Raw genomic sequence first — 22,052 nt, forward strand, 5'->3', positions numbered from 1 at the left:
ATTACCATTAACCTTCATTCAACTATTGTATCTAATGACTTCTGATAGAATGAAGGGTGCAATATCCATAAATCTGTGAAGATCAAACTTTGATAAATCTACAAGTCAGTAAGATTTGCTAATTACATAACTGCTAATTACATCACACCACTTTTCAACACCATTTATTTTGCAATTTACACCTTTACAGGAGAAAGCAGACTTGCTGCACCGTTCACTGAGGTTGCTTTGAATGTGGATCCATGTGCATTAGGATAACCTTCATAAACTGTAGTATGAATTTAATTCTTTTTCCATATACAAAAAAAAACATTTTGTGACATTGACACTTCTGCAGTTTGCCTGTCACACGCCCACTCCCAACCTAAAGGTCAGGTTCTAAAATGCCCCCTGCTGTACTTGTACGTGTGAATATAAATGAGGCCGCGTAATAGTTTCCATTGTTGGACGCCGTCATTGCGGTGCTTTTATTTTGAAGGTCCTGCTTTAAGGACGCCGTGTTGCGTCTGGTTCGATGACGGTCGATCACAGAGGAGGAGGAAGTCCCACAGCCACAGACGCGTTCTAATGTCGGTAACCTGAGCTCCGGTCGGGGTTTATCTTTCTGCCCTCCTCCTATGTGTGGAGCATCCATGGCGTAAATTGGAGCCACTCGGTTGTGGTTTTATCTTCAGTGGATCAAGGTAAGACTTCTCTCGCTTTTGCCCGTCCTTGGATCAGTCGCGCTGGTTTACCTGGGGGGGTCGTTAAGGTGGGGCCGCTCAGGTGAGCCTCTCACTTCTTCCGGAGGACGGATCACAGCAGCTCCGCTGTTGGAAATTAAAATAAAATCACGGAAATCCGCCAACAAGGGGCTGAACTAAAACCGTGTTGTCGGTGCGGTATAAATTAAATTAAAGTGATCTATAGGCTATTTTAAAATAATATTTAAATGTGAACTTTAAAAGTACCATGACCTAAGTTCACCTCAAATTAGATGTCCCCGTGCTCTGCGTGCAAACTAGAACCCCTTTAAAGTCACACTCCATTCTGGGAATTGCGTTATTTATTTTCAGCATGAGTTTGTGGATGATAACGCAACGTGAAAACCAGCAAACTTATAAAATCTGCAGAAGGTTGAAGCCTCCTGGAAATGCAGTCGTTTATTTTTTGAACTCATGCATGCATGATTTTATTTTCCTTGTCTGATTTCTGCAGCGCGTCTTGCCCCACATCACTGTGAAATACTTTCAGGAAACAGCCTCTTCTTGTCCGGGCAGATCTGCTATGTGGTTGCATAACGCGGCCCACAGTCTGGCAGCAGTCGGTAGGAGAGAAGTGGGGTCCAGGAGGCAGTTTAACACCAACCCGTGTTTTATAATGAGGTTTTAAAATTAGTATTTGGTGTCCACATAATTAAAACATTGCCAAGGCTGAGAGTTTGTCAGTGCTGCTGCCCTTAATGGAATTGGTCCAAAGTTCACCCTCCATGACTATTTATTCCTCCGTATCATATAAAAAAAATTAAAATAACTAGAAAATCTAAATGCTTTGAAGGGCCCACAGAAGAGGGGTACAGTATGTTGGGCTGTTTTGGGTTACAGGTCAGTGCACCACTAGACAGACTGTAGTATGTTAAGCATGTGCCGAAACTTAAATTGGGCATCTTTAAGTTATTTTTTACATTTTTAGGCACATTTGATTTTCATGTTAGTTTTCTCACCTATAACAGAGGTTGTATTTTCCCGTAGCAGGGGCATCTGTGTGCTTTAAGACTAACTGTCTTCTTTGATATTTAGGAACCCTTATTTTTTAAGTGAATTAGTACATAATAGACAGATCTTCTGATTTTGTTGACTTTTTGCTGTGGTATTTTGAGGAAATTTGCCAGTGCGCAGTAGAATTGGGACATAATTAACGTCAGACGGATTTCCGATAAACTTCAGTCAATATGCAATTTCTTATCCAAGAAATGAGAACGGGGGAAATGACCTGTGTCTACTTTAAAAGTATAATAGTTTTAAAAAGTATTATATTCGACACACAGCCCATCATCAAGTTAAAATTTCAAATCTCCAAAGGAAAAAGGCTTGACTCCACTCAGTTAAGTGTCCAGTTCCAGATAAAGTATTGTTGACTCGTCTTTCAGATCTTTAAAAAGGAGTGGAGTCGAGCTACAGAAGTACTTTGATGTCTAACAAATGATTAACCCAGAATCTGTTTCAGATGTCTGAATGCTTGTTGTATGCTAGAAAGCATTACAACTCAAAACATCTGCTTCTGTTTTTTTGTGTTGCTGGCGTCATTTGGGAATCAAAGTAGATATTCTGTACATGGATGGTTGGCAGTACGTGTTCAGCCTGCTCAAGCAGCAAGAAAGAGCAATGTCTGTATGCCAGCAGTTCACCATGAGGTAATAAAGGAAAAAAAAAACACCTGCAGAATTATAGTTGGTTTAAGTCATACAAGCATGTTCTTTTCTCAATGTAGTGTCATTGATCTTTGGAGACTCTTATTCTTCTGTCATAAAGTTAGTCTAAATTTTCCAAAGAAATACTTTATTTTTTCTGTATTGCAGATACTCTAGTCCTCAGTAAAAGTTATTTACTTTGTTATCTTCAGAGAAATCTCATTAAAGATGTTGACGTACGAAAGCCAGATAAATCCTTTATCTCACGACAGAGAGATCACAGGTTTTTTTCTGCACAGGGTTAGTTGCAGAAAGGATGGCTTCATCTCCTTGACCTGGTCAGCCCTCACGTGTCCAGACTGCTGGCATTGAGAATGTAAGGGACATGATGCTTAATTCAAAACAGAACAGACTGATATTTCAACTCAAGCCTTGATGAAGGTGTAGTTCTCCCTGTTCAGATGTTGACGCCAAGGCTGGCCTTGCTGTGCATTAAGGGTTTTGTAATTTTTTTTGACCGCATCATTGTACAGTTAAGTCAAAGCTCTCTGTTTTGCTCAATGGGTCTTCGTTGAGCATGGCACTCATGATTAATGTGGTCATCGTGTGCTCACATGATGAGCTTTGTAAATCTTCCTGGATGTTTTTAAAAGTTTGTACCTGGGACTTTTATATTGGCACTATTCAGACCTATTATTGCCACAAAGAGGGAGGTAAGCCGAGAGGCAAAGCTCTCCATCTACCGTTCAATCTTCGTTCCTACCCACACCTATGGTCATGAGCAATGGGTCATGACCGAAAGAACGAGATCAAAGATACAAGCGGCTGAAATGGGTGGATAGCTGGTGTCTCCTTTACGGATGAGGTGAGAAACACTGCTATTTGCGAGGGGCTCAGAGTAGAGCCGCTGCTCATTTGCATCAAAAGGCGTCAGTTGAGGTGGTTTGGGCATCTGGTGCGGATGCCTCCTGGGCGCCTCCCTAGGGAGGTTTTCCTAGCACGTCCAGCTGGGAGGAGACCTCGGGGCAGATCCAGGACCAGAGGCCTGTACCATAAAGCTTGATTGACCTAGCCGGGCTTCCTCTGACTTATCTGGCTTCACTTACCGAGACATCCGCCCGCCGGATTTTTAGGTACCATAAAGCCGGCTATCAACTCACTAATTCAATTCAGGCTTGTCCACTCTAGATCTGTGTGCGCGCACATAAAAAGGTCGGAGGTCGCTGCATGCGACCAATCGCAAATATGCAACAAAAACCGGCCCGAGTCGCGTATTTCACAACGGAGGAGCAAACAATAATAATTACTAAATACGAGCAAGACAAATCAGTAATCCAGGCAAAAAGCAACTCAGTTGCAGCCGCCAAACGACGCAAGGATCGCTGGCAAAAAATCGCAGACTGTGTCAATGCGGAAGTTAGTGCCATCATAATATTCCCCACTATGACTGCACTTGTATATCTGACTACAGTAACATTTGTGTGTTACATAAATGTATGTGTGTACGACATGTGATTGTAGCCCCCGCGACTTTACGAATAGCTCTACATACTGTGTTCTTCCCGAGGTTTTCGGCATCGCCAACAGAATACATAAAAGTACCTATAAATGAATGAATCAATCCATGATTTGCTTAAACAAATTATTGATTCTGTTGGCGATGCCGAAAACCTCGGGAAGAACGCAGTATGTAGAGCTATTCGTAAAGTTGCGGGGGCTACAATCACATGCCATAACGAAAAATGTCGTACACACATACATTTATGGAACACACAAATGTTACTGTAGTCAAATATACAAGTGCAGTCATAGTGGGGAAGTAATATTATAATTGATACAGTCGGTGATTTTTTGCCAGCGATCCTTGCGCCGTTTGGCAGCTGCAACTGTTGCTTTTTGCCTGGATTATTGATTTGTATTGCTCGTATTTATTAATTATTATTGTTTGCTCCTCCGTTGTGAAATATGCGGCTCGGGCCGCTTTGTTGCATATTTGCGATTGGTCGCATGCAGCGACCTCCGCCCTTTTTATGTGCGCGCGCACAGATCTAGAGTGGACAAGCCTGAATTGAATTAGTGAGTTGATAGCCGGCTTTATGGTACCGAAAATCCAGAGTGCGGATGTCTCGGTTAGTGAAGCCAGATAATTAAGAGGAAGCCCGGCTAGGTTCATCAAGCTTTATGGTACAGGCCTCAGGTTAGGTGTTCAGCATAGGTTACCGCGTAGCCCAATAGAAAGTCAGCCACCTTTTATGGTACCGAAAAGCCAGGGTTAAGCCTGAAGTTATCTCGCTAAACCGTAAGCCAGCTTTATGGTACAGGCCTCAGGTGGAGGGATCTCAACACTGGCCTGGGAACGCCTTGGGATCCCCCAGTCAGAGCTGGTGGATGTGGCCGGGGAATGGGAAATTTGGGGTTCCCCGCGACCCGATTCCGGATAAGATGGATGGATGGATGTTTTGGCTTCAAACCTTAAAAGACTGAGAATGATTTCAAGTCAGATTAAAACAAAGTGGTTCACCATTGTATTTCACAATTCAGGTGACATTCGGTTTCTTCTGCTTGTCTGAGGTTCCTTTTAATTGATGTCCTTATTCATCTGTGCGCCGATCCCCCATCATCCTCTCTGGTAACCAGTCACAAAAGAAATGCCTTTTTGAAACACTGAAAGTCTTTTTTTCTTTATTCAAAGCAGTTATTGTTTCTATTGTTTGTACTGGTAAGCCAGTGATGCCTTGGGTTACATCTGTCCAGTTAGAGGTTCTGTTTCTTAAGGAGCCTTATAAGGCTACATAACATTTCTGCTGTTTACACTGTCTTTCCGGGGTCAAAGACTTAATGTGCTATTTGGAATTGCCTCCTCATAAAGAGTGAAGTGGTCACTTTAGATTGTTTGTCTGCTGGTAGGAGTGTAATTTCCCTGATGACTTATGTTGAGCTTTGGTGGAATGATTGCTCATGTAACAAAGTGTGAAATATAAAATGGGAGAAGATTCAGGAGAGAATGGATCTATGATTTAATTAATATTTTTTAGCCTTCTTATTCACCTTCTTCGCATTGCTAAACACCTTCGGGCAGGCATCAACCTCAAAAGCTTCACGAAGAATTTATATTAGACTTCTATCTTTGTTCTCATCCTTGTTGTTTAATAGTTACAGAAGAGCAGGAAATGCTTCTGGAACAGCTGCTACTAAAAGTTTTGGATGGAATAAAGTTCTTGATGCATGTTCTCCTGATGAAGCAGTCTAAATACAGGTGCTACGTATAAATCTAAATAATGAAACTTGCGGTGTAGACTTTTTGGCGTTTCCCCCAGGGTTTACCATGGATAAACTGCTGAAACTCACTCATTATGATCAACAGAAACATCCACATTTAAATGTTTCTGAATGAGTTCAAAAGGTTTGTGAAGCCTTGATTTCTCTTCTCGATGTAATCTCTCCTTGCCTGTCTGTCAAAGGACTGGTTTGATTTTTTACTTAAAAAAACAAGTCTGCTGTGAAAAATGTTGAAATCTAGTGTTTGTTTAAAGTGTTGACATTTATTTATTTTGGCATTTCTCTAGTCAGTAATTCTTAATAATTTTTCTCCGTCATTTGAACATTTATTCACATAAAAAAATTGATTCTTTCAGCTATTTAGATTAAGATTCTCTTCTTCTTTTCCTTTCGGTTTTTCCCTTCTCGGAGCTCACTTATTTTAAACAAAATTATATGGAATGAGAATAATTTCAAAGATTCAATAATCACTGCATGAAAGAAAATATTTCTACAGTTGATGAATCTGAAGCCACAGTAAATAGTGTGCTCCCTTCACACTGAACATACTGTATGTACAGTAAGAAGTAGAACAATAGTAGAACTGAAGAAGTCTCCTGGATGAGAGACGAAACGTTTTCAAGAACTTTCTTAACGTCCAGTGTATCGACTCAACAGTTTTTGGATAACCATGACCTGGATGACTGAGAACCTACACAGACGAGTAGAACAACGAAGTTTAATGTGACTACAGCTTTCAACACGATGCATCTGCTGGGACCGTCACACTACCGGGTCACGATAGAATGCTTAAGATAAACTACTGTTTTCATGCAATCATCGCTTGAATAATAGACAGATGAGCAGTTTTGTGTTTCAGTGGCCGTCATCCTTTTCATCTGCCTGCTGTCTGTCATCCGTTCAGTCATCCACCATCTAAATCCTTGGATTTGGGTCAGGCTAGAGAATTCTGAATCCAGGTTACTGGTTATGTATCCAGGTTACAGGTTATGTACTGTATAAGTTATGTGGTTGTAAACTAAATAGTGGGAGTGCTTATTAGCTCTTCTAAGACCCCGTGAGCCGTTTGAAAAGTGTTAATTGGTAGAATCACAGAATGCTTTTAGTTCAGATACTTTTCAACATTTGAATTGAAATGCTTGAACTCTAATGTCTATGTATTTTCACTTTCTTTCCTCTGTTAACACTTCTGCAGGTTTTGTAAACCCTATTTCCTGTCTTGTTCCGTGATCAGGCACCTCCTCTTGTGGTCCTCCACTTCCTTTCACCAGCTGATAAGACAGCAGGTCATGAGTCGTAATATAATACAAAGACCAGCTGTGAGAGGCTTACAGGACAATGGCTTTAAAAAAAAAAAAATCTGTTCTTGTCTGAAGCTGCAGCAGCACCTCGGTGCAGATTTAGTATTCCTGAGATGAGGGAGATTTGGTGGATGACAGCTTTTAAAGCATTAATTAGTGGTGCATTATGATATGCAGCAGCTGCTTTGACTACCTGATGTTTGCTCTTGTGAGATGAATGAGCAATTTTGCGGTGGGTGTACTTTAAAAATGAGGATAAATCTTAGTTACACAACACGTGTGCACCAATCACCACAGGATACTTGTACAGTACTGACTTGATCAATAGCAAGCTTTATAAATTTACAAATTAACACCTAAATGTATTTTGCATTGTATAACAATAATTAACTCTCCAGGTTTCCTCAAAATATTGTTTTTCTACGTTAGTTTAAGAAAAAGGTGCTATGGTTGCATAAATGCATGTTTCAGTTCAGAGTTCTTTCTGCTATGCCATTGTGCCATGTCATATATGCTTAATTTATAATGTATGAAATGTAATAAAATGTTTGGGACATTTCAGACAACAATTATAATAATAATAATAATCTTATCCTATACCTCATGAAGCATGCTGTTGTGAGAGACTCTATGTGCTAAGGGTGAAATACAAGTAAAGAAAATAAAGAAACATTAGCACAATTTACTTGTGAACTGATGTCTTTTCTGTGTTATGTCTGACATAACTGTTACTTCAGAGATATCTCTGTAGTTTCTCCGTCAGCTGGTTGAAGAAATTTCACCTCTCATCCAAGACTCTCCTTCTGTTCAGTTTAGAACTGCCCTTTCTTGATTTGCTACAGAAATACTGTAATTCTAGAATGTGACACAGATACTGATGAATGAAGTCAATGTCAGTCCAGGCTGCAGATGGAAGATGACCATCTTTCCTTGACTCTTGTCCTGGTCTTTTTTCCAGCTGTCAGTGATGTCTCGAGCTTAGACTCTGGCCAATCCTCTCTCCAATCATGGACTCCAAGAAACCGGGCGTGCTGCGGCATCTCCGCCTCAAGATGCTTCCACATCTTCGTCGAGGCAAGACGAGCCGCAACAAGATGCCCCTCCATCTTGAACAGACCATGGACCATCGGATTAGTGCCTCTGTTCCTGACATAAGGCTAATGAGAGACGAATACGATCATGTCTCCTCCAGCCTTCTCCATCAGTACAATGCGCCCCAGTACAGCAGCTCCTCCTCAACATTTGCTCAGCCTACAAGAGGTCTGGAAAGAGATGGGAGTGGCCTGAAGATGGGATCTGTTCCTGGAGGAGCTGCAGGAACTGAACACGGACTCGGTGTCCCAGCAGACAGCACAAACTGGACTTTATCCCAGGAGTCAATCAACAGTCTTTCTGAGCAGGACACAAACTATAGATCTTCCAGGGGCTTGGAGCCTGAGGACCCAGACCTGCCGGAGATGATGACCATCAACCCAGACCCTCCGTCTGTGGATGTTTCCGGGGATAGCTCACAGGTACAGTCGAATCACTATTGTAAATAAAACATTAGCGAAGATCCTGATACAATGTGATGTTTTCAAGTTTTTGTCTACAAGTGTTGCCGATTTCTTGGGTTGATATGGTGGAATATAATATTTATAATAAAAGTTAAAATACTCTTCATAAATTGATTAAGCACAATATCAGAACATGTATTTTGTTTCCCTATGGCATACAGGAAAATAGATCATACTTCCAAAGGCTTGGCATATCTGTTTTACACTGGTGGGTGTGACGTATCAAGTGTATTTACACTGGACTTACAAAGGAGGAGTGAAATTGGAGAGCCATTCAACATCAATATAATACAGAAGGACTGTACAAATGGTGTTTGTTGATTTGCGCTGAAAAGGCATGGGATTAATAATGACTTTCATCTGTGCAGCGATTTGACTCTTTGAACAGAAACAAGGGTCCACTGGCCTCATTTAGCTCTGGGTTCCATTTAATCTATCAGGCACATCCGATTAATTTACACCTATATTTAATTTATCAGTCACTAAATTGTATTATCCTCTTGGTCGCTGATAATTTTTAATATAACAAGATTTAAAAAAGAAATGGACACATTCTGGCAAAACACAGTTTTTCATAATATACTTAAAACATCACAAATGTCTGTTACATATAAACGTTGTATGTGATATGACATTTCCCACAACATTTTGTTAACTCCTAGTCCATGCCTGTATTTAGTTGTCTGTCTACTGTGCCATGATGGGAGGTTTGAATAGGTTTTAACAAGTTGGATTACTCACAGGCAAGAGTTGGATAAGAGGCTACCTGTGAGCGACTCCAAATAAATAAAATTAATCCTTGACTTGTTTTAAGTTGGTCACAGGATTACGTTCAATTGCCTTCTCGTCTCTGAGGCTTAGTGTCTGGCACAATGTATTTACTTTGTCATAGATAACAAACCACACCCTCCATCAGACGCCTAGCAGACCTTCAGTCATTTGTCTCTCAAAAGATTCAAAGTACAGTAAATGATTTTCCTTGATACATTTTGCTGCTATGAGACTTTTGTACATATCTGTGATTTGATCATTGTTGGTTCAGCGAGCAGCTACTGTTTATTCTAGCCTTTGGTGTTATTCCTGCAAATGTATTGTGCGCACACACACACGCACGCACGCACTCACGCACACACATACACGCGCACACACACACACAGTAACTTAAAAGTCATCTTAAATAAGAAATGGGTTATAACACATTAATTACTTGCAGGGAGTAAAAAGACTTTTTAGGCAGAGTTTTTGTCAAGCTATTCACTAAATGCCTGCTTTGATAATAGAACAAACATCGTCCATCTCCACTTGTATTACAATCTATGTTCTGTGTCAGATTCTGTTTACTCTATGGTTTTTAAATCCCTCAAATTCTTTTGCTTTACTTGGGTTTACAGGTGATTTCTGTTTGTGAGCAATGACTGCAAGTAGAGAATGTTGCTGAATGACTTGGTACCACACCCTTGACAGGTCGTCACAATGTCATTCAGCACAGAAAGCTGTTGAGTCAACACAACATCGTGACATCACTGTTTTCAAAACGTCCTCACAAAATCAACACGTATCATTTCTGAACCATTCAAGGATTTCATCTTCAGAGGGTTTGAATTTTTATAGAATTATTTCCAACTAACATACAGAATATGTTTTTTCTTTAGGTTGCTGACCTCATTAGGTGTTGTAGCATTTTGTGCAGGTCTGTGCAGCCTGAAGCGTGGATGCAGCAAGGAGAGTATCACAGTTTGGTCTGAAATTCCCACCTGGATATTACCCAGTTTCCACCTCCAGCCCAGGAGTAACAACTCATCCAGTTTTTCTCATTAGTAACAGATCAGGTATATCGGATGCAGTTTTGTTTGAGGCAAACAGCACAACAAAAATTTGGAGTGAGTTATAAATTATGCAAGCAACCATTTTTGACAAGCTAGTCTGATTATGTGATTGGTCACTGCAGTCTGACCTTGGGTTCTAAGGAAAACAACTGAGTCTAGCCCAGCTGGTCCAGACTGAAACAGTACATTCTATTTTGACTGTTTCAAGTCAAAATGGTTGAATCTGATGCGTGTGTTGCGGTCTTGCAGCATCATTGCAGCCCGGTGAGAGAACTCTTCCGTCTGTCTCAATTTCTGATTTGGTGTTAGTGCAGACTGAATTGTACGACTACATTTGGTTGGTGTCTAATGTTTTTCAATGCTTTAAATGTTAACACAAATAAACTGCTCTACTTTGTATTTAATGTTTTTTAATTTAAAGCACACTTAAATGATGGAGAATTATTTTTTTTCCATGACGTATATTCCTGAATTTCATCTTTAAGCAATTAAGCGCAATATTTTGCACATTTTTCAGTAGCTTCCAAAGCAGTATAATTAATAGTGTAAAATATATGTGATAGTGCTCGGGGCTGAATGTTTATGAATACATAAAAAATTAGTTTGAACAGTTTGGACTGAAAAACAAGGCAGAAACCCAGCAGATTCCAGTGCTATTGTTTGTTTCCAGGTTTAAAGTTTTCCAGTCCCCAGGATACAGGAATGTTTAATAACTACTCAGAGGATTTGTTCTGGTAGAAATGCCAGAGAAATCAGTTCCTAAATCTTTAACTGAAACGAAGAATGGAACATTCCTCTTTAATTATCAGGAGCTTTCCTCTTTAATTTTTGCATCTTAGATTTTTTTTAAATATGCATTTATTTTTTCCTCTACAGTATGATAATGAGTTCAACGGTCACCTCTGTAAAGATGGGGCTAACTAAACTAATACGTACTGTAATTTTACTAATTTTTTTCCACAAATAAAATGGTTTTGTGATTTTATATCTGGTTAAAAAAATAATGTTTCAATTGAAGTGGCTGTGAGTGTGTTTTTTTTATAAATCCTGCACCATTGTGTTTTGACACTTGACAGTTTAGTGTTGGTGATACTGTGTTTTCAGGGCATGACGGGACCGGATCCACCGGTCGTCCTGTCTTTGTGTCCAGTCAGGTTTTTGACTCTAAGGATGATCTTAGATTTGCTGGATTTACTCCCTGAAAATGCTTGGATTTCTGAAGAGGCTTACAGTAATCTAGATAAAATAATCCATTGCATTAAAAACAGGCTTTCGAGTGTGTGCTTAATGTGGTATCAAAAATATTGAAAAAATTCAACAGAGTGAAATTCAAAAATTCAATAAAAAATATAGATAAGAGACAGTCTCACTTAATTCTATGATTATGGATATTCTCATCATAAATAATACACAAGCATAATATTCTTCTAAAATCCCTTTTCACAGTCTATTGTAAATTTTAAAATTACTCACAAAAGAATAAAGAAATGCATAGAAAAATGTGGCATGGCTCCCAGGAAGTTAATATAATCAAACTTAGTGTACAAAACAACAGAAAAAATGAAACAGAACCAGTTCTTATTGGCTGGATGTCTCAGGATCCATACTTTGAATTACTGGCAAGTATAGAAACCGAGAGTCAAACACGTTAATCTGTGGTCACATCTTGAGGTTTTAGTCAGATTTCCTGCTTTAACAGTATTTTCCATTTCTTTGAAAACGAATTGTCTTCTAGTCAGCCAGGTTGTCATTGCAGGGGTTTCTTAAAAAAAATAAAGTTGTACAGTTTAGTATCTGCCCTGAAACTCCCAAACGAAAGATGTAATTCTCTCTGTCTCTGTCTCTCTCTCTGCCCTCCCAGGGTGACTTAGACGTGACCCAGGGTGTCACAGATAACATCAGGTCACCCAGTCCAAGATCGTACCTGCTCACCATCAATCTGAAGGAAGGACGGAACCTGGTCATCAGGGACCGCTGTGGTAAGAACCTCATGTCACCGCTCTTAAACAGGCGCACCTCAGGACGCTGGGCAGTGCGTAACAGTAGGGGGAAAGACACATCACTTATATGATTATTGTAAATACTTTTTATTATTAATAGTAAAAAATATTTAGACCCATGTTGACTGCCACTGCAGACAGATGGAAGAAAGAGTTAATGGAGCACCATGAGCTCTTTGTGATAACGGCTGACCAGTAAGAGCTTCCTCTGTATGTCACAGGGTTTTAAATACTATTCTCTATAATTTCCAGTGAGTCAGTGCAAAGAGCTGAATATGGGACATGTTGACATATGTTATACTACTAAGTAATTTAAGGTTTTTGTACATAGCACCTATGCAACATTACAAGTTGCTTACAATAAATATATTCGTGAAGTATATCGCAATTTACAATAAAGGAGTCTAGCACAGGGAACGGGAGCAGACTTAAACTTAAAATTTAGAGATGATTAAAACCAAAAAGAGAGACAACTTGATGGACATGAAGCAGTGCTGTATCAATAAAAATTACAAAATAGTTAAATATTTAAGAGTTCTAAGAAAACATTTCTCTATATTAAATGAAGATTCATGAGTGTGATTAATAGAGGATTTATACCGCCGTGTGGAGTTCCAACTCGTTCTACAGCTAAGGAGATAAATATGCCTTCCTGAGTCATAAAGCGTGAGCTGGAGGCACTTTCCTGCCTAAGGCGCCGTTCTCATTCGTATACATGCTGTAGCATGATGGATCATCTGGAGACTGGCTGGGCAGCCTCGTAATGTGGAAGCAAAATAATCGAGTCTGGAAGCTACAAATACAAGTTTTCCTGCATTTTCAAAAGACTGGATTTGCTTTATGTATTATACCTTTATGTAGAAGCAGGAGCAGCTAATTCTTTAAGCATGTTAAGAAACACAACAGGAAGCATTGAAATGTAGCAGAATGACTTAACCTGTCTGCTGTAAATGTCTGTATAAAGTCTGTGCTTGGATGTGAGTGACTGCTGCAGCTATAATGCCTTTACATTGATCTCTGCTACATCCTTCACATGCTATGTACATCTTGCAGCAGCAGTGAACAAACTGGTCTCCTCTTCTTGTTACTTCTGACACATGGGCTCAGTTTTTCACTTACCTCTTTATTAAACAGGTGACAATGCATCTCTGTCCCTGTGAGTGGGTGTGACTATTATCAGTTCTTCTGACAGTTAGGGTCTAATACATGCAGATGCTTAATTTTGATTCTTTTTTGCAGCCGAGTATTTATGTCATGTATCACTGGCTCAAAGTATTTTTTCCTTTACAAGAGTAAAAAATGCCCTAAGCAGCAGTATTAAAACATGATAATGGAATGCATACTAAATTTAATGGATTATGTATTTCATTCCCAATCCATACACTGTTTTAAAATCCCTCCTGGTGTATTTATTTCTTTCAGTAATATTGCCAACAAACTAACCAGTCAGTGTTACAAAAGAATGAAATGATAAGTCGTAGAAAACACTTAGATGTAGTATCAGTTTTATTTTTTGTAGTAGAGAGAGGTGTGACAATAATACACAAAGGGATTAAAACCACTTAGGAGGCTTTTGTTGAGTATTTTCTTGAGCTCAGACTATCGCAGCAGGCCGTATTACTGGGCTTTTTCTCAGGCGTTACTTCCTAAACAACAAGGACAAAAATGATGTAACCATGACTTGTTCACATAAAAGCTACAGGTGGTGAAGGAAGAACCAAACATTCCTCCTGGTGTCACTGCAATTACTCTTCTGATATATATCCTCCACTACTTGTAATATTATGTCTGTCTTTTGTAATTGTATGATTTAAAGTCATTGTCGTAATATTATTAGTTTTTCTCGAAAAATTCCAGAATTAATTCCACTCTTAAAAGTAGAGCTTGGGCACATTATATAAAACTGAGGTATCCTTTAACCAAGCCAGAGAATAAATTGATTAATTGGTCAACTAAATAATAATAATATAATAATAATAATAATATTATTATTAAGTCCTCTGGTGAAAGAATGCACACCAACATTAAACCAAACTGTCTGCGACTGTTTCTGTGGAATTCTTTGTTGAACACGTTTCTTTATCGAGCCCAGAAAGGGACTGTGATCTGACAGGAGGATGGCTTTTTTTAACAAGTTGGACATGTTTCCTCTTTGAGTGTCACCTGTGACCACAGTTGTTTTGTTTTTTTTAATATATTTTACTACAAGAGATGAGTCTTCTGCTGGGTGTGTTTTCACGTATACTGGCATCTATCTATAAGGCCTAGGTTGCTAAGACAGCTAAGCTCCTGTAACAGCCTGGGCAAGATTCCACACAGCATATTCGAACCTGTTTGAGCCGCACCTAGTATTCATTGCAACAGGCCTTTCACATGAGGCATGTTTTAGGATCACATTTTTCATTCAAGCGGCTTCATATTTACACAGCCAGGATCAGGGTAGAGACTAGGCAGAGAGCAAAGTTCAGGAGTATTTGTTTTCACTGTGTCATTGTTGAACCCATATGATCTGTTAAAAGCGGTGTATGAACAACTTATCATTCTTGAAACACATCATGCGTAGCATAAGCTAACAGCTGATGGGCAACTCTAGTTTCTTGGGAAATTGATTTTAGAGCTCTTGAACTTAGACTCAAACATGCAGTGTATTAAAGAGTAGATTGCAGTTGTAGTGTCAGTTTTATTATTGGTAGTAAGGGGAGTGTTCCATTTGGTCCTTAAAATCTCATCAAGGAGAAAGAAAGCCAGAGCCTTCCGTTATCAGGCTCATCTGAGGACCTTCCTCCCGTTTCCATGATGCACAGAGCCCCTTTTCTCCCAACCCTGTCTCTCTCTATACGTTCGTGTTACTCTCTTGTGCTTTTAAGCCATAATCTTTTTGCTTTCTCATCTCAAACATATCCATAGATCAGAGTTGATCTTACTGCTGTGGACCAAGTTGGCACCCATACTATTATGACCATGTGCTGTATTATTTCCAGTAGACGTACGATTGCAAGTGTCACTTGTGTTACTGGTGATGCTGGATGTGAGGATAACGTCGGCTTCCTTCTTACAAAGCACTGTCCAACACACAACATGTCACACTAGGAGTGGATGCTGCTTTGTTGTACCCTGTTATACCTGTACATTATACCCTTACCGCAGTGGCATTGTTCCAACCATGTTTTGACCTCGTTCCATTGTTGTTCCAAGGTTTCTGTTTGTTGAAGGGCAGTTTTTCCATTCCAATTTTTTCCAGCTCTTGTCGAGTTTTCTTGATGTGTAGCTGCATAAATAACATTTGACTAATCATCTTTAATTTTCAGGTACCAGTGACCCTTATGTGAAATTCAAACTTGAAGGCAAAACATTCTACAAAAGCAAAGTGGTTTATAAAGACCTCAACCCCGCATGGAATGAGATCTTCTCCCTGCCCATTAAGGACCTGAACCAGAAAATCTACATCAAGGTAACTTGATCTGTTGTGTGAAACGAAATAAGAGCACTACGATTAAAATTTGAATTCGTCAGTCAGGAAGAATTTCCTACAGTGGTGCTGAAGGTGTTGGGTAATGAATTTAAACAAAAAGATAATGTTTGATTTTACAGCTCTTTTATGACAGCATCAGTCACTTTTTCAGTTGTTATTTCTACGATGTCCTGTACGTTTACTTCTCTCTGCATGTTTCATGACACAGGTATACGACAGAGATCTTACAACTGATGACTTCATGGGCGCCTCAAGTGTAAACCTGAGTGATCTGGAGATTGACAAGTGAGTGTGTTGGGAATACTGAACAGTATTTGACTAGTTATGGTGTACTTTAATAACTGCATGTAGGTTGTATTACTTAGTGCCTGACATCTATCTATTTTAGAGTAACTCAGAGAAATAGTTTTTTCTGTATTTGTGAATTCTGCGGGTGCAGTTTTGTCCTATTACACAGTTTAGGATTGTACTAAATCACTGGTCCCTAAACCATTGTGGTTCCTTTACCCATAACCCAAAGCTTTACCAAAGTGAGTGAGTAGATTTGAGTCTTCTAAGCTGCAGTGGTGACAGGCCCTCATGAAAATATTTAAATGTCAAATTTAGTGCCATGCTGGTCAAAGTCATCCATCACTTACACTTTTTTGCCAAAATATTTCCTCAGCTATCCAAATCATTGAATTCAGGTATTCTAATGACTTCTATAATCACAGTTGTATAAAATCAAGGACCTAGTCATGCAGACTGTCTCTACTAACATGTGAAGGAACAGGTCCCTCTCAGCTCAATGACTTCCAGGATGGTACAGTGAAAGGGTGCCACGCGTGCTACAATCAGCATCCTTTATTAGTCCAGTTGTGAAATTTTCTCATTACTAGATACTCCACAATCAGCTGTTAGTGGTTCTAGAACAATAACAACACAGTCACAAAGTTTTATCACAGAGGTCACAAACTTTATGCAAAGTCAGTAGCTACAGATCTCCAAACTTCATGTCATCTTCAGATTAGCTCAAGAACAGTGTGTGGAAAGCTTCATTCGATTGGTTTCCATGGCTTTGGGATGAATTATAGGGGAAACTGTAAGCCAGGCCTTCTTGCCCACAAATGCCCTTCTGGAGGAAATACTCAAAAATTCCCAAAAACACACTGCCAAGAGTGGGCCAACATGAAATCCTGTAATTTAAGAACAGGATGCCACTCAACATATTGGTGTGAAGGCAGGCGAGCGAATACTTTTGGTAATACAGTGGAGTTTATGTTGAAGTCACCAGAATTAAATGAAGACCGCATTGTTAAATGTTGAAATGCAACTACTGCCATCTATTGACACATTTGTTGCACTACAAACAGTCGCCTGCAACATGAACATCATACTGCAGTATTAAGACGTGTAATCTAACAAAGTCTTGATCAATAAGACTGGTATTGGATTTCTTAAATTTAAACAGTAGAATGCATGTTACACTTATGGTGGGGGTCCTGGAGCGATCCACATCGACGCTGGTCATTTTTGAATTTTCAGTTTTTTAACTTAATGAAATACAGCAGGGAGCCTTTGGTATTCCTGTCAAGAGTTAAATTGTTTAATTCTGGCCTCAGTTTCAAAATTACTTAGTATCTCACAGGCAAAACTGAAGGGTTAAATGTATTTACAAATTTAAAAAAACAAAACAAAACTAATTTTGTGTCAACAAATAGGAAATTTGTCCAGTTCATCATCTGATGAACCCTGAGAATAAAGACACACCCTACACCGCAGAAACTGTCATCACTGATCTGTTGAGTGTCCTCGTCTGATGGTGAAATCTTTTTTTTTTTTTTTTTTTTTTTACAGAGTGAACGAGCTTTCTTTGGCTTTGGACGATCCTAACAGCTTGGAGGAGGACATGGGGGTTGTGTTAGTGGACATGAATTTGTCCCACAGAGACAGCAAAAGCAATCACGTATGCCAGGAATCCCTATGTAACTGCTGCATGTTACCTAGCAGAGGGGGGGCTGCTGATGCATTACATTTATCACATGCAAATATTTGTTTTATCCACATTTTGGCCGTCATACTAACCACAATGTCATTTTGTTTTGCACCTAACTTGCATGCTCCTGTTGGAAGAGGTGGCCCCAAAAACCTAAACGCAGTGTTAGGGTAAGGCATGATGGCGGGAACACGCTGGAATGATGATTTGGATGGTATTGTACAGATATCTACTGCATGTTACATGATTACACAAAGGAGATAAACATGGAGAGCTTTCACTCCCTGCATGAAGCTTCACATCTTAGATTGTAGTCTCTTTTAATAAAGTTCAGGTAGTCAGAGCGGTAGCGTTGAGGTGATCTGAATCGGTTTTGTTTAGTCACAGCAGAGGGCAGCAAATCACCATATTAAACGTCTTCAGCAAGAAGATGACAAATGTGCGTAAGATTAAACAGTAAAACTCACTGTTTAATACAATTTTCTATTTCACACATCTGTGAACATTCATTTCTGCATAGTTAAAGCGTTCAAACTGACCGTGTTACATTCATGGCATCAGACATGTGAACAGAGCAGGTGACCGTCGGTGTTCAGCCTCGTTCCTGTTCTTTTGTTGCTCCTGCTCTCTCAGTTCAGTTTCAGAACAAACATACTGTAGATTCAAGAAAATCAAGTATTTATATGAGATATGATGGCTAAGTATGAAATGCTTTCTCTTTCTAATACTGAGTCCTTTTTTAAAAAAAATGTGTTCTATACAGCTTCTCAACATATTTGGAATGGAGGTTGTATATTTTTCTTATTGTCAATAAATCCTGTTGAAAAGACCAAATCCTGCATGAATTGGTCCTCTTATCAAACTGTTTGTGCTTCAGTAGCCTGATACCCTGTACTTCATTCTCCTGTATTGTAAAGCTGCACTTGTTGTTGAAAGTTGTCGTACGAAAGCAAATTTTCATGTAAGTTATTTTGTATCATGCTGAAAGGGTGATTTAGTTTTTGAGGATTTATATCATCAGTGGGAACTAATGGCCACAGACTGAACTATAGACGGACTGAATCACCGTTCGATTAATTTTTCTGTGGGATTTGTTGACAATAACAAAAAGTAAAATATTACCAGCCAAATTCATAACATAACCGTGTTCTGATTTCATGAAGCGTTTATACCCACAGTCCAGCTGCTGAGTGGCTGCTCTTATTTACTGTTCTTTGTTATCCTCTCTGGTGCATGAATCTGTGAATGTGTGTGGGCCGCTCCTGAGATGCTTGAACCACCACATTTTGCATCTTGGCTCTTTGCTTAGTTTAGTAAAAAAAGAAACAAACATCTAACCATGTTTGCATGTTTATGCGTTGAGCCTGTGTGGTGTGTTTTGAGTTTTTTGGGGGGGGGTTTCTTTTCACTTTTTATACTAAACAGGATCTTGCCAAGCATGTTCTCCTGCTGCTTCGGATAGTTGTTTTACGCTGCCAAGTGTTGTCTGTTAATTGAAACACAATTTGAAGCCATTGTTTCTGGCAGAACACATTCAGATTGTGTGTCACTGTCAGCTTGATCTGCGTTGATTAATTCTGAGTTAAACGTATCTCCCTGTTGTGCTGAACCTTTATGTAAGCTCAGCTAATTATCCTAGAATATGTCTCCTTATTATATTGAAGAGGCGCTGCTTTGTATCTACTGGAGGCTTAACATAATCTTATTGAAGCAAAATGTTTTGTTCTTTATTCACTGCAGAAGAAAGATGATGTAATCTCATTCAGTAGTCTTAGGTTGTAATGTCCAAACTATTGATGAGAAACATCTCATTATATAGGCTTTAAATAGTGCTTATAGTATATTGTTAGAAAAGGAATCCCTCCTCAGAGTCCAAATAATCCTTTAGTCTGTTAGGGTAACTGTCAAGATGAAGGCTATCTGCACCAAAATGTATCAGAAGCTTTCTCATCTATTCCTTGCCTCGCCATTAGTTTTTGCGGAAAATTATTCAGTGGGTTTTTTTGTCATTAGGTCAAATGTTAGTCCCATATTTATAATAATAATTATGTATCTATGAAATGAATTATGTTTCATAAGATATTGGGGGACGGGGCAATCCTCCTTTCTTCACTTTATTTCAGTTCACACCAAATTTGATCTCCTGATCCATGCATCAACAAAATTCATCAATATCCCTCTAGTAGTTTGTGTGTGTGTGTGTGTGTGTGTGTGTGTGTGTGTGTGTGTGTGTGTGTGTGTGTGTGTGTGTGTGTGTAAAATATAAATTTTATTGTGAATTCCCAATTTTTTTGGACATCCCTGCAGGCGGGAGGCGCTTCTCAGCTCTTCCGTCTGTCGGAGATTGAGAGGAAGAGTCAGCTGTGGACGTCCGTTGTGTCGGTGACTCTGGTCGAGGGTGTGGAGCTGCCCGTCAACGCTCAGGGAGGTCAGCTCTTTGTTCGCTTCCGACTGGGAGAGCAGACGTACAGAAGCAAGGTACTGCAGTGGAGGATTGATGCTGTTCACAGGCAGCTCATCTCCTCCACTGAAATATGTTTGTTGTTCTGAACACTTTTTTTTACTGCGCTTTTCTTTTTCTACTCCTCTTCAAAGCTGACTTCCTGTCTTTTTTCTTGCACAATCCGTTAAATGTTTTTATTATCTCCCTCCTGTCGCACGTATATATTGAAAAATACTCTTTGAAACCAGACATTTTTTTAAAGCCAGTGTTTATTTTTTATGGTATGCTCATTTTGCAATTATTATTAAATAGAACGTGCTTTAGATGTCACATAATTTTAGGTTGACCTGTATCATAATGACAACTGGTGCCAATTAATCCAGCAGCAGAATAATCTGTGTTGCTTTAAATCCCTGTTAATGTCTGTGACTGCAGTTCATTTATAAAGAAAATATGTAAAAAAAAATAAAATTCTGAAGTAAAAGCTTTAGCACAAAATTTGGTTTCATTTCAGAAATGTTCGCTGCAAAGGCTCAAAGTGACACCAAACTTGTAAACGTCTGCGCTTTGTGGCATTTGACTGGTTTGACTGTTAATTAATTTATATTTCGTGCTTTTGATTCAGAATCAGAACAGGGTGTCAAACCCTCAGTGGAGAGAGAGGTTCACTCTGAACCAGTTCTTGGATAGTCCAGACATCCTGGAGGTGGAGCTCTGGTCTAAGGAAGGGCGAAAGTCTGAGGAGTGTTTGGGAGTGTGAGTCTGGATTCAGATCCTGTTTGTGTGTTTTTGATGCATTTTTAGGCTTTCACAACATTTCCAGAGCTGTTGCCATTTTGATTAATGATAAAGACTTCAGCAGATGACTAGTTGTGTTTGTCAGTCAACTCCTGGTGAACAATCCTCAGTTTGTTGCCTTCTGAACCATCATGTTCAACAATGTCCAGTGTAAAAAAAAATAAAAGGCTTGTGTTGTACATTAATGTGTGTCTAAACTTGCTGTTATTTCTGTATGTGTGTATATTATTTGTGATGTGTGCGCATGCATGATTGTTTCAGCACATGGTGTGTAAATGCATTTGCATGTATGTGTGCAGGTGTGAAGTGGACCTGTCCAGGGTTCCTGTAGACCAGAGGCAGCTGTACACACACACACTGGTCCATGGGACAGGATGCCTGGTCTTCCTGCTGACGGTGAACTCATGCAGTGGCGTCTCCGTTTCTGACCTCTGTGCAGCACCGCTTGATGAACCTCTCGAACGGCAGAACCAACTGGACAACTATGTTAGTGCCTGAGCTCCTCCATGTAATTTAACCTGTTTGTGTGGTTGCATGTCAATGTATGTGTTACTTTCTGTTAAGAGTCCTCAGAAATCATACCTGACGGGTATCTAAAATGAGGGGAGATCATTGGTGAGATGGAACAGTTATTATCCTGTGAATCTTCTTGTCTAGTTTCTAATCTTGTTGCAAAAAGGTCTTCCTTTTGGTGGTTTTGTCAAATTCCAGATGTCACACTTCCACAAAAGGTTTTTCCTTGCCTTTGCAAGAGAATTACTTTTTTGAAAGTGGCTTTGTGACTGACTGGGTTATGTGGATTTATTTTGTTAAGTGCATTTAATATTAACCCCACCAGTGTATACACTTGATTTAATAAAATGAACATTTAATTATTATGAAATCTAATTGGGAATTTGGCGTGTGAACACAGGATTCGTCTGTGTCAAGTAATTTTGTGGATTCTGTGTCTGGATTTTGAGAAATAATTTTCTTTCTCAGTAAGTTTTAAGACAACTGAACATTTTTGCCTC

General features: G+C 39.3%; 1 protein-coding gene across 3 annotated transcripts in view; it reads left to right on the plus strand.

The window, feature by feature from the left end:
- Positions 1–509: 509 nt before the first annotated feature.
- The window catches only part of LOC137594841 (multiple C2 and transmembrane domain-containing protein 2-like), a 34,079-nt gene continuing 12,536 nt past the window's right edge, over positions 510–22,052 (plus strand). Inside the window, exons 1-12 of one of the 3 annotated variants that reach the window (XM_068314534.1) lie at positions 510–683; positions 2,302–2,392; positions 2,689–2,765; positions 7,928–8,483; positions 12,213–12,330; positions 15,660–15,802; positions 16,032–16,108; positions 17,660–17,768; positions 17,936–17,968; positions 20,106–20,276; positions 20,867–20,997; positions 21,339–21,525. In XM_068314534.1, the coding sequence (XP_068170635.1) occupies positions 7,977–8,483; positions 12,213–12,330; positions 15,660–15,802; positions 16,032–16,108; positions 17,660–17,768; positions 17,936–17,968; positions 20,106–20,276; positions 20,867–20,997; positions 21,339–21,525 (1,476 nt within the window). In that variant the 5' untranslated portion in view covers positions 510–683; positions 2,302–2,392; positions 2,689–2,765; positions 7,928–7,976. The remainder of the gene's footprint in view (positions 684–2,301; positions 2,393–2,688; positions 2,766–7,927; positions 8,484–12,212; positions 12,331–15,659; positions 15,803–16,031; positions 16,109–17,659; positions 17,769–17,935; positions 17,969–20,105; positions 20,277–20,866; positions 20,998–21,338; positions 21,526–22,052) is intronic. The other 2 variants (XM_068314445.1, XM_068314631.1) reach the window with 2 other exon arrangements.

This window comes from Antennarius striatus, chromosome 1, assembly GCF_040054535.1.
Source record: "Antennarius striatus isolate MH-2024 chromosome 1, ASM4005453v1, whole genome shotgun sequence".
Lineage (NCBI taxonomy): Eukaryota > Metazoa > Chordata > Actinopteri > Lophiiformes > Antennariidae > Antennarius > Antennarius striatus.